Genomic DNA, 16,362 nt, shown 5'->3' with positions numbered 1-16,362 from the left:
TCACGTGGCACTGAAGGGTGAGGCCTGCACCAGCTGAAGGCTGAGACCCCCCTCTCCCGGTGGCCACGAGGGTCCCGAGACTGAGGAGTCTTCTACAGGGACTCTGACTGGTCTAAGGGCCTAAAGGAAGTAATACTGGGGGTCCTTGGCAGAGGACCGACTGGCCTAGAATTCCCAGTTCAACCTAGCTTTCCCGAAGACTCTGAAAGCACTGCTCCACTGCCGGCTTCCTTCCAGTACTGCTGTTAAGCTGGCACTCAGCTTTACCCAGCACTAGCTGGGGATTCTGGTTCTAAATTCAAGGCCTTTCAGACACACAAGGTCTCAACGTTTACTTCCCGGGCAGCTTTCCTCTGGAAGCCACTAGGATGTGCTTCACTAAAGAAGGGAGTAAACCTATGAAAAGGTAAAGATGGGGAGCAGGAAACAGGGGGTTCAATCCAGCAGAGGGGAAGATGGGGCTCCGGCGAGGGGAGATGCCAGGACCACGATGGCGGCCAGTACAGAGCAACAAGTGTGACTCAAGGGGCAGATATCCTGAGGCTACCGTCACTAAGCCTCTGCCCCACGGGACCGTCTTGTAAACCTGAGGAGGCTTGTCCGTGCTTAGCTTGGTTCACAACGCATGTGAGGCTCCCCTGCTCCCTCCATGGGCTCCCTGGGTCAGTGGAGGACACTTACCCCACAGATAACCGCCCTGACCTCTGACAAGCTGGAGGGAAGCACGGCAGCCCTGATGCAGGACAGGGACCCACCCCCCCGGGACCCACCCCCCAGCAACCCCGACCAGATTTCCGCACATTCCCTGGTACACACTGCAGCCCGCTGATGCTCAGACTCCCAGGACTCCTTAACGACCTTAGCCACCGACTTCCCCAGGAAGGGGTCACGTCACGGCAGCTGAAGCCAGAACACGACTGGACGAGTTTCCTGAGGCTGCCGTATCAACACTGCACAAAGAGGGGGCCTTAAACAACAGAAATGTATGTATTCCTTCTCTCATGGTTCTGGAGGCCAGAAGCCAGCCATCAAGGTGCCAGCAGGGCCGTGGTCTCTCAGAAGCTCTGGGTGGCAATCTATTCCATGTCCTTCTCTTGGCTTCTGGCGTGGCTGGCAAGGCTTGCTGCCCCTTAGCTCTGCAGACACATCACTCTAAAAGCTGTAAAAGCTGCCTCAGTCATCACATGGCATGTCTCCTGTGTGTCTCTCCTCTTGTAAGGACAGAAGTCACACTGGGTTAAGGGCCCAACCTACTCCAGTGTGACCTCAGCTTAACTACTTATACCTACAAAGGCCCTATCTCCACATGAGGTCACATTCACTGGCATCAGGGGTCAGGACTTCAATATACACTTTTGGGGACACAATTCAATCTACATCAGTGACCCAAAAAGCCCGTAAAGCTTATCTTCTCCTGGAAGCCTTCATCTAATAGCAGCAATTTCCTTGCACAGCTCCATCTGTGCTTCCTACTTAGTTTGCAAAACAAATAAACAAACAAAAAAACAACTAAAAGTACATTGTTTAGGTATAAAGACGTTAAAAAGGCAGAGGAATGATTAACACTGAAAGTCAGAAAGTAGCTCCCTCTGGGGGGAGCAAGCAGTGCCCAGAAGGATCTTTAAAGTGTTTTTAATGCCCTGTGTCTTAACCCAGGAGCTAGATTCATAGTTATTTATCTTATTAACCTCTAAATTATATCCATCTGTTCTATGCATTCTTCTATGGGTACGACGCATTTCACACTTTTAAAAATTACAATGCATTTCATACTTTTAAAAATTAAGTATAGGGATTAAAAAGACAAACCTATGAGCACAAAGAAGAGGTGAGCAGATGACAGCAATGAAAGCATATGAGTAACTGGCAAGTGACTAAGACCAGCAGAGCCAAAACCTAAGGCAGGCTAGACTCTGGCGGCTCCAAAGAGATTCTGAGGCAGCCAAGGGTGGAAGCTCTGTCCTGAAAACAGGGAAATTCAGGTGAAGTTTAACAATGACGTGGTCAGCTCCTGGTCCTCCCTATGAGGCTTCTAGGATGTAGGCAGGCAGGTTACTACTTCCCAGGAAAGGAAAGCTGGGAAATAGGGAAATAAAGAAAATTAAGGGGATCCAGCTACAGCAAGGGTCTTTGGCAAACTACAGACCCCACAGGCCAAATCCAGCCTGCTTTTGTAAATACATGTTATTGGCATACAGCGACGCCCATTCATCATGTATCATGTACGCTGCTCTCACACTGCACAGCAGGGCTGGCCTGCAAAGCCACAGCTACTTACTATCTGACCCTGTACGGAAAAGGCTTGCAAATCTCTGGTCTAGAGTGTCCAATATCCAAACAAGAGGGGTGCTCTAAAGAGACAAACCAGAGAAAACAGAAGCTAGGAAATTCCAGAACTCAAGAAGGAGCGTTTCAGGGACTTCCCTGGTGGTCCAGTGGCTAAGAATCTGCACTCTCTATGCAGGGGGCCTGGGTTCAATCCCTGGTCAGGGAACTAGATCAAGCATATCATAACTAAAGATCCTGCATGTCGCAAAGAAGATCCCACGTGCCACAACTAAGACCCAATGCAGCCAAATAAATAAATAAATATTATTTAAAAAAAAAAAAAAAGGAGCGTTTCAAATGGCAAGGCCCACAGAGCAAACGCCCAGCCCCAGGGAAGAAAAGCCCCACATGTGGAATCATCACTAGGTAATATCAGAACACTGGCAACAAAGACCGGACCCCACTAGTATCCAAAGCAGCAGATAGGAAAATGTGCAAAGAGTCCAAACAGGCAATTCACAAACAACTAGGAAACAGGAAAAATGTTTAACTTCACCTGTCATCAAAGAAATGTAAATAAAAAACAAGGCTTCATTTTACAGCCATCAGATTAGCAAAACCAGTTAAAGTATGGTTAGTAGCAAACTCCACCAAAGATACAGGAGAGAAGCCGCCTTGCTCCTGCCGTGGGAAGACGGATTCCAGCACTTCTGGGTGGAATCAACTGTTCCCGGGAGCGCTCACACACAAGCATCCTCCAGCCACGCTGACCCACACTGACCCCAGCTGCTCTTTCTGCAGGGTGTCACCTAACTACACAGATGTCCACATGACTTCACTCCTGCTCAGCTCAGTGTCCAGTATGCTGTATGTCCTCAACAAACCTGTCCATCAAAGCCACGACCCAAACCATGTACAGCCACCCTCAGGGACTAAGAGATACAAAGAAAACATCTAGGTTCCTTCTGGAATCCCCAAAAGGAAAACAAAAATCCAAACTCAGATGTATGAAAGGATGTTCATATTGGACAAATAAAAAAAAATACAGCCCAGCCATTTTTGTACCTCTCTCCCTTGCTGTTTTCTTCCACATGCCCACGTGCTCCTTGGAGCTGTGGCCCCAGGAGCTGGAGAGCGAGGCCAACACTTACCTGGTACCGGTCAAGGATTCTGAAGTCCTGACAGGTCGTCCTGTACATGGCTTGTCCAGCTGGAAGCCTGGAAACTCCTTCTTTGGCCCCATAAATCCCGTCCACTAACAGAAGCGCGGCATTCACAACCTGATCCAGGTCAAAGAGCGGCAGCCCCCGGTCCCTCTTCGCCTGCCGGACAATCAGCTTCCGCTTCAGCCGCCGGGCCTCCGGGGTCATGGCCACGGCCCCAGGACAGGCTTCCAGCCGCTTGAGGAGCAGCTTCTCCTCGTAGATGCTCACAGGGGTGAACCTGGGCCCTTTGGGCTTCCGGTCCTTCTCCAGCACGGGCTTCCTTTTCTCTCGAGCCCTTGTTTGCAAGGACGTGTTGGAGTCTGTGTCCTCGCTGTCGATGTCCATCCTGTCGGGCTTCTCCTCCTCACTCTCCACCTCCTGCTTGATCTGCTCAGGGGCTCTGACCTTCTTCCTGCCTCCAACCCCTGGCCCCGAGGCAGCCGAGCCGGGAGGGGGTGGGAGGTACTCCATCCCAGGGTCGATGACACCATCGCCTTCCATCTCATCGTCATCTGCGCAGAGCAGAAAGCAGGAGGGGAATGCAGACCCACCGCCCACAGGGACAGCGCACACACTGCCATCAGAGCCACACACAACCCAAGAGACCCGAGGACGGGCCGTCTTACCATGAAACAAGGCTTGTGGCGGCATCACGTCTGGAATCAGATCGGCTTCTGAGAGCAGGCTGGGCGTGGCTGAGTGAGAGGCAGGGGTCCCAGGGGCAGAGAAATCCAGAGACGGGGAAGGAGATGGGCTTGTCAGCGGGGTGCGGTCGGAGGAGCTCAGGGACGAGAAGTCGATCACTTCTCCTTTTTCCAGAATCACATCCGGCCTACGTCCTCGGCTGATGAACTTCACAGGCGTCGAGGAGGTGCTGCGGTCAAGAAAGCCAGCCGCCTCTTTCTGGGCTCTCCGGATGTCCTTCGCTTCCTGAGTGCGAGACCTTTTCTCTTTCAATTCCATGGCAGATTCCACAGGATTCCGACTCACCCGCTTTCTAAGTCCCTCGACAGTAATGATGGGATCTAAAGTTGGTTTCGAGGCTGCTGGAAAAGAATAAATATCTAAATTTTTTAATAGCTATTCAATGTTAGCTTCTTCTTCTACCTTACTGTGACTCTACTTCCATGTTTGAAAGAGGTAAATGTTCAATGAATGCCCTAAACTAAGATTTAGATTTCTCTTAACCAGGAAAAAGGAATTATAATGCAAACATAAACACTTCTGCACCATCTTTCTCCTACTGGAATTGGTAAACGTTAAAAGTTTGATAATGCTCAGAGAGTGTAGGGGGAAAATGGATAGTTCATGCCTTTTTGATAGGGCATAAATTTGATTACAACTTTTTGGAGGGTAATTTGGCAATATGATTAAAATTCTGAATAAATATGCCCTTTGATACAGCAACCTATTTCCAGGAATTTATCACAAAAAACTGGCAAATGTGTGTAATTACAGTATTGTTTAAATACCAAAAAAGGACAGAAATAACCAAAATGTCCATCAACAGGATAAAGGTTTAATAAATTATCACATAGCCATTCAATGGAATGCAATGAAATAAAAGAAAATAGGGTAGATCTACATGTACTGTTATGGGAAGATACCCAATGTATACTGGTAAGTGGGGAAAAAAATGGAGAACAAGTAATATAGTATGAATCAGTTTATGGGGGTTTTTTAAGTAAAAAAAATGCTTCAATATGCAGAGAGGACTTCTGAAAGCTTCACAAGAGACAGCAGTGGCTCCGCTGGAGTGAATCTGCAGGCAGGGTGGGCATGTGGGGAACTTTCAGACTTTACACCTTCAATACTATGAGATTTGTTTCCAATTATATTTTGAAAACTTTAAAAGGTCATTAAAAATTTTTCAGATAAAAAAATCAGATCAATGTGTGATATAAGGAGCTACTGTTAATTTTTTACAAGTGTGAAAATGGCATTATGGTTAGGCTACAAAAGAGAGTCCTTATGGATAAGAGATAAATCATGAAATATTTAAGAAGGAAGTGCTGATGCCTGGAAGTTGCTTCTAAATAATCTGAGGGTGGGGATGTGTGGAGGGTTGAGAGAAAGGACCCAGGGGCCAAGATAAAATGAGATTGGGACGTCCCAGGTGGTCCAGTGGTTAAGAATCCGCCTTCCAATGCAGGGGACGAGGGTTTGATCCCTGGTTGGGGAACTAAGATCCCACATGCTGAGGAGGAACTAAGACCCGCAACTAAGACCCAACACAGCCTAATAAATAAATAAATATTTAAAACAAACAAACAAAAAAACCAAGATTGCCAGTGTTAACTGCTGAAGTAAAGACAAAGGTACCAGGGGATTCGCTATATTACTTCACTATATTACTTCACATTTGTATATTTAAAATTTTCCATACTAAAAAGATTAAAACCATAAATAAACAGATTGAAAATAGAGAACCTTTCAGATACTAAAGGAAATTTATTAAACTGGTAACTTGATTAGGCAGTTATAAAACATTTTTTGTATAATATTTATTTACGGCATAAAAAACTGTGTTAGAATAAAACTGTGGGGCAGAGCAGCTCCGGGGAGGCAAGGGCTCCGTGCCTGGTCAAAGCGGATTGTCTACACTGGCACCTCTCAGCTCACGACAGTACCTTTCACTTTCAGAGTGGAGATGGACAGCTTCTCGCCCTCGGGTTTCAGGGTAGGGGGCCTGTTGTGGACGAGCTTCCACCATCCCGGTTCTCCAAATTCCTGAGCTCCCGAGCGGAAGTACATGGGGCTCCCCACGCTAAGGCAGCCCGCCACCGTGCTCCACCAGGTGGAGGTCTTTTTCCTGGAGAGTCCAAGAATTTAAAAATTATTGGCTTTTCAACTCTATCCTTACATAGACAGTGCAGTCTCTGCCTCCAAGTCTGTGATAGGCTATGGAACTTCCCCTCTTTGAAGGAACAGAGCACAATGGATAAGGGAGAGGCTCGGGGTCCTGCGTGGCTTCAAATCCCAGCTCCACCACCTTCTGCCTCAGTTTCTTCATCTTTAAAATTAGGATAATAGAATGTGCAAGACTGCTGTGGCGATTAAATGAAGTTAATTCAAACAAAGCTCATAAAACACTTCTTATCCATGATTATGGAGTTCTACAGGCTAATTTTATTTAACTTGAGCTGCTTTTATGTATGAGTTAAACACAACTCTCAGGAAAGAAAGCAGGAGAGTCATTAGCCCTGGTAAACAGTTCATTTTACCCATGGAGGAGGATGCATCCCTCAGTCTGCTACTTGCCTTCGCATAGTAGAGTAGGAATAAAACTATATGGTATGTCCCACAAACACAGAGTTGAACCTTGGGGGAATTACCAACTCTGACCAAACCCCCCCCAAAATACAGCAAGCGTTTCAAAATAACTACACAACAGTGTATACAACAAAAATTTTAAATGATATGTAAAATGTCAGCTATTCAGGTTCCTGTTAAAAGTGATTTTTAAGGAAACTGTTCTATTTCCACCTTGAAAACATAAATCAATGACCGGAAATCCTAAAGAACAGTTCTTCATAAGAAAGTCAATCTAACAGATGAAAAATACTGCTAGGGAGGCAAGAGAAAAAAGTATCCTTAGGAACAGAGATGTACTAGAAAAATACAAACCAAAAGAACCCCACAAAAAACAAAAAAACTTTATAAAGGCATGACCACATATCTGAGACAGGAGAATGACCCCCAGCATTGTGGGTCAGAGCAGAACGAGGTCTCACCTCGTTCTGACCTTTCCAGGCCTCCCTCCTGTTGCCCAGCGGTCTGACCAGAACGAACCCATCCCACTTGCTTTCTTACACTGCCCAACACTGTCCCACAGGCCCCTTGGGATCTGTTCACTTTTCTTCCCATTGTCCTATTTGGCTTTGAATCCCTCTGGTGAACTTTCCATTTCAGTTATTGTACTTTTCAGCTCCAGGACTTCTTATCTCTTTATTGATATTTCTGTTTTGTCCATACATCACTTCCCTGATGTTCTCCACCTCTTCCTTTAGTTCTCTGGGCATCTCTAAGACAGCTCTTTAAAGTCTTTGTCCAGTAAGTCCACCATTAGGTCTTTTTCAGGGGCAATTTCTGTTAGTTTATTTTTTTCCTTTGAATGGGCCATACTTTCCTTGTTCTTTGTATTCCTTGTGTTTTGTTGGACAGTGGACATTTGAATCTAATAATGTGTTAACTCTGGACACCAGACTCTCCTCCTTCCCTGGGGTTTACTGGTTTTTGACAGCTGCAGGCTGTCTCTGTGCCAAAGATCAGCCGGAGCAGAAACTCAAGGTCCTCTCAGTCCATGTCTAAGCCTGTGCCTCCCCCGGACATGCAGGGTGGCTAATTCCCCTGTATATGTGGGTGCTTTTGAATGTCTTAGTCTTCAACATGTGGCTCCAAAAAGGGGACAAAGAGGAAAGTGAAAGTGGGGAGGTAGGTGCCAGCCCTATAAGTCCCTTTAAAGTCACCTCAGCCAGACGGGGAGGGGCTTGCAACAATGGAGGAGGTGCAACAACAAAGGCCGCCCACACCTTTATCAGCACCTCTGTGATCAGAAGCAGCAGTCAGTGATCAGCACAGATATGATATTTGGAGGACAGCGTCCTTTGTGTCCACCCCGGATCCCATACTGTATGCAAGCTGCTCCAGGAATATGTGCATGGCTGTCTGCCACAGTTAAAACTGGCCAACGCTGATTGTAATTTATGGTCCAAGGCTTCCTCTGGAAGTTGCAAGCCTTCAGCTGACTCCAGAGTTCCAATAAAGTTACACTGGATTCTGCCAATGCAACTGCTACCTAGGTGGGCAGACAGATTTCTGGTGCTTCCCACTCTGCCATCTTCCCAGAACCCTCATCATACAGGCATAGCTCATGTTACTGCACTTCACAGATACTGTGTTTTTTAAAAACTGAAGGTTTGTGGTAACCCTGAATCAAGCAAGTCTATCGGTGCCATTTTTCCAAAAACATCTGCTCACTTCATGTCTGTGTGTCATATTTTAGATCTTGTAGTATTTCAAAGTGTTTCATTATTATTGTATTTGTTATGGTGATCTGTGATCGGTGACTTCTGATGTTACTCCTACAACTTGCTGAAGTCCAGACTATGGTTAGCATCTTTTAGCAATAAAGTATTTTTTTTCATTTATTTTTTATTTTTGGCTGAGTTGGGTCTTTGTTGCTGTGTGTGGGCTTTCTCTAGTTGCAGCGAGTGGGGTCTATTCTTTGTTGCAGTGCACGGGCTTCTCATTGCGGTGGCTTCTCTTGTTGCAGAGCACAGGCTCTAGGCATGCAGGCTTCAGTAGTTGCGGCTTGCGAGTTCTAGAGCACAGGCTCAGTAGTTGTGGTGCACAGCCTTAGTTGCTCCGCGGCATGTGGGATCTTCCCAGACCAGGGCTCAAACCCGTGTCCCCTGCATTGGCAAGCGAATTCTTAACCACTGAGCCACCAGGGAAGCCTAAGTTATTTTATAATTAAGGTGTGTACACTGCTTTTTTAAAAATAATGCTATGCATACTTAACAGACTACAGCATAATGTGAACATAACTTTTATATGCAGTGGGAAATCAAAAATTCACGTGACTCACTTTATTGTGATATTTACTTTACAACAGCAGTCTGGAACTGAACTTGCAACATCTCTGAGACATGCCTGTATAATATTTTTAATTTTAAATACTATGAATGTGTTTTATCATATTTCATCAAACATAAGGTCCACTGACTTTAAGACACACCGTTTTGTGCACAAGAAGGAAAACTAGCTATCAAGTAAGCTATGACACACCATCACTTCTAAGATGTATCCAGCTGTCAGAGATGTCAAAGTGTGAAAAACTGTTTATCTTAAAATCAATGAAATATGGTAATAGAAAAAATATCCAAACTATTCTTCACTAATCAAAATTATAACTTTGGGAAAAATTCAAGGCCAGTAGTGTAAAACCAGATTAAATGACCACATATAAAATAGCAATTAAACTGTAGTAATTAAGCTTTTGTGTACTTTTTAACTTGCTTCTACAATAGGTACACAAAGTTATTTAGGTTAGCCCTTAATAAACCTTTATACATTTAAACCTTAATAAAATATTAAGGACATATAAGATCTGAAAGAAAATGTATTCAAATTTAAAACTTCACTATACAGTACACTATTCTGTCAGATCCTATGCCAAATGAGAAATGGTTAACATTAAGAATTTTAAAGTATGCTCCATGGATAACAGACTGTAAATCTTTAGCAGCTATGAGAAATGTTTAATTGCGGAGGCAGTGAGTCTGTGTTTTCATACATGGACACATCTGAGCACTGGAGACCACCTCAGGTGAGTGGTTTCGGGGCTTTTCCAATCACTGATGCTTAAAGCAGAGTTCCCAAAGGGAAGGACAGCACTGAGGCAGGAAACTGAGTGCCAAGGAGTCACAGCGTAATTTTTAATTCTCTTTCACTCCTCTGGTTAGATCAAGGAGAAAATTAGTTGCTTTAAATTCTCACTAACACAGTCTCCCTTTTTGATCAAGAAAGAGGCCTCACAAAAAACTCATAGTTTAACATCAAAAAAATGAACAATCCGATTAAAACATGGGCAGAAGATCTGAAAAGACATTTTTCCAAATAAGACATACAGATGGCTAACAGGTACATGAAAAGATGCTCAGCATCACTAATCATCAGGGACATGCAAATCAAAATCACAATGAGCTATCACCTCACACCTGTGAGAATGGCTATGATTAAAAAGACAACAAATAACAAATATTGGTGAGGATGTAGAGAAAAGGGAACCCTTCTGCACTACTGGTGGGAATGTAAATTGGTGCAGCCAATGCAAAACAGTATGGAGGGTCCTCAGAAAATTAAAAACAGAACTACCATATGATCTAGCAATTCCACTCCTGGGTACTTACCCGAAGAAAACAAAACACTAATTTGAACAGATATATGCACCCCTATGTTCACTGCAGCATTATTTACAATAGCCAAGACACGGAAGCGACCCAAGTGCCCATCAATAGATAAAAGGATAAAGAAGATATGAGGGGGAGACCTTCAAGGTGGTGGAGGAGTAAGACGTGGAGATCACCTTCCTCCCCACAAATACGTCAAAAAAACAATTACATGTGGAACAACTCCTACAGAACACCAACTGAATGCTGGCATAAGACCTCAGACTTCCCAAAAGCCAAGAAAATCCCCACATACCTGGGTAGGGCAAAAGAAAAAACAAGAGACAAAAGAATAGGGACAGGACCTTCGCCTCTGGGAGGGAGATGTGAAGGAGGAAAAGTTTCCACATACTAGGAAGCCCCTTCGCAGGCGGAGACTGCGGGTGGTGGAGGGGGGAAGCTTCGGAGCCACAGAGGAGAGCACAGCAACAGGGGTGCAGAGGGAAAAGCAGAGATTCCCACACAGAGGATCGGTGCCAACCAGCACTCACCAGCCTGAGACGCCTGTCTGCTCACCCATCGGGGCGGGTGGGAGCTGGGAGTTGAGGCTTGGGCTTTGGAGGTCAGACCTCAGGGAGAGGACTAGGGTTGGCTGCGTGAAGACAACCTGAAGGGGGCCAGTGCGCCACAGCTAGCCAGGAGGGAGACCAGGAAAAAGTCTGGACCTGCCGGAGAGGCAAGAGATCATAATTTCAGAGTGCACAAGGAGAAGGGCTTCTTGCTCTGTGTGCCCACAGATAGCAGAGCACCACCCAAGCGAGCTCCAGAGATGGGTGCAAGCCACAGCTATCATCTCGCACCCCAGAGACAGGCATGGACCACTACCGCTGCTGCCACTGCCACCAAGAATCCTGTATGCGAGTGCAGGTCACTACCCACACCCCTCCAGGAAGTCTGTGCAGCACGCCACTGCCAGGGTCCTGTGATCCAGGGCCAACTTCCCTGGGAGAGCACATGGCATGCCTCAGGCTGTTGCAACATCATGCTGGTCTCTGCTGCCACAGGCACGTCCCATGTTCCAATTATGACTACCGTACCCCTCCCTCCCTCTCCCTGGCTTGAGTGAGCAAGAGAGCCCTAATCAGCTGCTACTTTAACACCCTCCTGTCTGGGCAGGGAACAGAGGCCTGAGGGCAGCCTACACGCAGAGGTGGGACCAAAACCAAAGCTGAACCCCAGGAGCTGTGCGAACAAAGAAGAGAAAGGGAAATTTCTCCATGCAACCTCAGGAGCAGTGGAGTAAATCCCCTCAATCGGCTTGATAAACCCTGCATCTGTGGAATACATGCATGAAGAGACAACAAATGTTCCCAAAACTGAGGCGGTGGACTTTGGGAGCTACTGCAGTCTTGGGGTTTGCTTTCTGCATTTGATTAGTTTTTGGTGTTCTGTTTCTCTTAGTTTAGATTTTAGTGCTTGTTTTCATTGGTGGGTTTATTGGTTTGGTTGCTATCTTCCTTTTTCTTTGTTCTCTCTTTGTGAGTATGTGTGTGTGTGTGTGTGTGTGTGTGTGTATGTTTCTTTGTGTGATTTTGTCTGTTATTTTTTATTTTTTGGCTGTGTTGGGTCTTTGTTGCTGTGTGTGGGCTTTCTCTAGTTGTGGTGAGCAGGGGCTACTCTTCATTGCAGTACATGGTGGCTTCTCTTATTGCAGAGCACGGGCTCTAAGGGCATGGGCTTCAGTAGCTGTTGGGCGTGAGCTCAGTAGTTGTGGCTTGTGGGTTCTAGAGCGCAGGCTCAGTACTTGTGGCGCACAGGCTTAGTTGCTCTGTGGCACGTGGGATCTTCCCAGACCAGGCATCGAACCCACGTCCCCTGTACCGGCAGGCAGATTCTTAACCACTGCACCACCAGGGAAGTCCCTTGTCTGTTTAGTTTTGCTTTTACCATTTGTTTGGGGGCTCTGTTTTTAATTTTCTTCTTTCTTCCTTTTCTTCTGTGCTGTGAAGCTGGCAGGGTCTTGGTGCTCCGGCCGGGTGTCGGGCCTGAGCCTGCGAGGTGGGAGAGCCGAGTCCAGGACACTGGACCACCAGAGGCCTCCTGGCCCCATGTAATATTAATTGGAGAGAGCTCTCCCAGAGATCTGTCTCAACACTAAGACTCAGCTCCAGTGCTGGATGCCCCATACTAAACAACTAGCAAGACAGGAACACAACCCCACCCATTAGCAGAGAGGCTGCCTAAAGTCATACTAAGTTCATAGACACCCCAAAACACCACCGGATGAGGCCCTGCCCAAAGAGCAACAAGATCCAGCCCCACCCACCAGAACACAGGCACCAGTCCCACCCACCAGGAAGCATACCCAAGCCATTGAACCAACCTCACCCACTGGGGGCAGACGCCAGAAATAAGACGAACTACGAACCTGCAGCCTGCAAAAAGGAGACCCCAAACACAGTAAGTTAAACAAAATGAGAGAACAGAGAAATATGCAGCAGATGAGGGAGCAAGGTAAAAACCCACCAGACCTAACAAATGAAGAGGAAATAGGCAGTCTACCTGAAAAAGAATTCAGAGTAATGATAGTAAAGATGATCCAAAATCTCGGAAATCGAATGGAGAAAATTCAAGAAACCTTTAACAAGGATCTAGAAGAACTAAAGAGCAAACAAACAATAATGAACAACACAATAAATGAAATTAAAAATTCTCTAGAAGGAATCAATAGCAGAAAAACTGAAGCAGAAGAATGGAGAATAATGGAAATAACTGCCACAGAGCAGAATAAAGAAAAAAGAATGAAAAGAATTGAGAACAGTCTCAGAGCCCTCTAGGAAAACATTAAATGCACCAACATTCGAATTATAGAGGTCCCAGAAGAAGAAGAGAAAAAGAAAGAGTCTGAGAAAACATCTGAAGAGATTATAGTCGAAAACTTCCCTTACGTGGCAAAGGAAATAGTCACTCAAATCCAAGAAGCGCAGAGTCCCATACAGGATAAGTCCAAGGAGAAACACGCCAAAAGACATATTAATCAAACTATCAAAAATTAAATGAAAAGAAAAAATATTAAAAGCAGCAAGGGAAAAACAACAAATAACATACAAAGGAATCCCCATAAGGTTAACAGCTGATCTTTCGGCAGAAACTCTGCAAGCCAGAAGGGAGTGGCAGGACGTATTTAAAGTGATGAAAAGGAAAAACCTACAACCAAGATTACTGTACCCAGCAAGGATCTCATTCAGATTTGACACACAAATTAAAACTTTTTTTTTTTTTTTGCGGTACGCGGGCCTCTCACTGTTGCGGCCTCTCCCGTTGCGGAGCACAGGCTCCGGACACGCAGGCTCAGCGGCCATGGCTCACGGGCCCAGCTGCTCCGTGGCATGTGGGGTCTTCCCGGACCGGGGCGCGAACCCGTGTCCCCTGCACTGGCAGGTGGATTCCCAACCGCTGCGCCACCAGGGAAGCCCCAAATTAAAACTTTGAAGACAAGCATAAGTTAAGAGAATTCAGCACCACCAAACCAGTTTTACAACAAAAGCTAAAGGAACTTCTCTAGGCAGGAAACACAAGAGAAGGAAAAGACCTACAAAAACAAACCCAAAACAATTAAAAAAATGGTAATGGGAACATACATATCGATAATTACCTTAAATGTAAATGGATTAAATGCTCCAACCAAAAGACAGATTGGCTGAATGGATACAAAAACAAGACCCGTATAGATGCTGCCTACAAGAGACCCACTTCAGACCTAGGGACACGTACAGACTGAAAATGAGGGGACAGAAAAAGATATTCCATGCAAATGGAAATCAAAAGGAAGCTGGAGTGGGCTTCCCTAGTGGCGCAGGGGTTGAGAGTCCGCCTGCCGATGCAGGGGACATGTGTTCGTGCCCCGGTCCGGGAAGATCCTACATGCCGCAGAGCGGTTGGGCCCATGAGCCATGGCCGCTGAGCCTGCGTGTCCGGAGCCTGTGCTCTGCAATGGGAGAGGCCACAGCAGTGAGAGGCCTGCCTACTGCAAAAAAAAAAAAAGAAAGCTGGAGTAGCAATACTCACATCAGAAAAAACAGACTTTAAAATAAAGAGACAAAGAAGGACACTACATAATGATCAAGGGATCAATCCAAGAAGAAGATATAACAATTGTAAATATTTATGCACCCAGCATAGGAGCACCTCAATACATAAGGCAAATGCTAACAGCCATAAAAAGGGAAATCGACAGTAACACAATAATAGTAGGGGCCTTTAACACCCCACTTTCACGAATGGACAGATCATCCAAAATGAAAATAAATAAGGAAACACAAGCTTTAAATGACACATCAGACCAGATAGTTTTAATTGTTATTTATAGGACATTCCACCCAAAAACAGAATACACTTTCTTCTCAAGTGCACATGAAACATTCTCCAGGATAGATCATATCTTGGGTCACGAATCAAGCCTCAGTAAATTTAAGAAAACTGAAATTGTATCAAGTATCTTTTCCAACCACAACATTATGAGACTAGATATCAATTACAGGAAAAAGAACTGTAAAAAATACAAACACATGGAGGCTAAACAATACACTACTAAATAACCAAGAATCACTGAAGAAATCAAAGAGGAAGTTTAAAAATACCTAGAAACAAATGACAATGAAAATACGATGACCCAAAACCTATGGGATGCAGCAAAAGCAGTTCTAAGAGGGAAGTTTATAGCAATACAATCCTACCTGAAGAAACAGGAAAACTCTCAAATAAACAACCTAAACTTACTCCTAAAGCAATAAGAGAAAGAACAAAAAAACCCCAAAGTTAGCAGAAGGAAAGAAATCATAAAGATCAGATCAGAAATAGATGAAAAAGAAATGAAGGAAACAATAGCAAAGATCAATAAAACTAAAAGTTGGTTATTTGAGAAAATAAACAAAATATTGATAAACCATTAGCTAGACTCATCAAGAAAAAAAGGGAGAAGACGCAAATCAACAGAATTAGAATGAAAAAGGAGAAGTAACAACTGACACTGCAGAAATACAAAGGATCATGAGAGACTACCACAAGCAACTATATGCCAATAACATGGACAACCTGGAAGAAATGGACAAATTCTTAGAAAAGTACAACCTTCCAAGACTGAACCAGGAAGAAATAGAAAATATGAACAGACCAATCACAAGCACTGAAATTGGGATTAAAAATCTTCCAACAAACAAAAGTCCAGGACCAGACGGCTTCACAGGCTAATTCTATCAAACATTTAGAGAAGAGCTAACACCTACCCTTCTCAAACTCTTCCAAAATATAGCAGAGGGAGTAACACTCCCAAACTCACTCTACTAGGCCACCATCACCCTGATACCAAAACCATACAAAGATATCACAAAAAAAGAAAACTACGGGCCAATATCACTGATGAACATAGATGCAAAGCTCCTCAACAAAATACTAGCAAACAGAATCCAACAGCACATTAAAAGGATCATATAGCATGATCAAGTGGGGTTTATCCCAGGAATGCAAGGATTCTTCAATATACACAAATCAAACAATGTGATACACCACATTAACATACTGAAGGAGAAAAACCATATGATCATCTCAATAGATGCAGAAAAAGCTTTCGACAAAATTCAACATCCGTTTATGATAAAAACTCTCCAGACAGTGGGCACAGAGGGAACCTATCTCAACATAATAAAGGCCATATATGACAGACCCACAGCCAACATCGTTCTCAATGGTGTAAAACTGAAACCATTTCCTCTGAGATCAGGAACAAGACAAGGATGTCCATTCTCACCACTATTATTCAACATAGTTTTGGAAATTTTAGCCACGGCAATCAGAGAAGAAAAAGAAATAAAAGGAATAAAAATTGGAAAAGAAGTAAAACTGTCACTGTTTGTAGATAACATGATACTATACATAGAGAATCCTAAAGATGCTACCAGAAAACTAGTAGAGCTAATCAATGAATTTGGTAAAGTAGC

General features: G+C 44.6%; 1 protein-coding gene across 2 annotated transcripts in view; it reads right to left on the bottom strand.

Moving 5' to 3' along the window:
* Nucleotides 1–16,362, bottom strand: part of KAT14 (lysine acetyltransferase 14) — a 40,784-nt gene that overhangs the window by 12,084 nt on the left and 12,338 nt on the right. The window contains exons 4-6 of one of the 2 annotated variants that reach the window (XM_082857718.1): nucleotides 6,104–6,285; nucleotides 4,100–4,519; nucleotides 3,420–3,985 (exon numbers count right to left, since the gene is read on the bottom strand). In XM_082857718.1, coding sequence (XP_082713844.1) covers nucleotides 3,420–3,985; nucleotides 4,100–4,519; nucleotides 6,104–6,285 — 1,168 coding nt within the window. The remainder of the gene's footprint in view (nucleotides 1–3,419; nucleotides 3,986–4,099; nucleotides 4,520–6,103; nucleotides 6,286–16,362) is intronic. The other variant, XM_082857719.1, reaches the window with a different exon arrangement.

The sequence above is a fragment of the Leucopleurus acutus genome, assembly GCF_964270905.1.
Source record: "Leucopleurus acutus genome assembly, chromosome: 16".
Lineage (NCBI taxonomy): Eukaryota > Metazoa > Chordata > Mammalia > Artiodactyla > Delphinidae > Leucopleurus > Leucopleurus acutus.
This window is presented reverse-complemented; position numbering and strand designations above follow the sequence as displayed.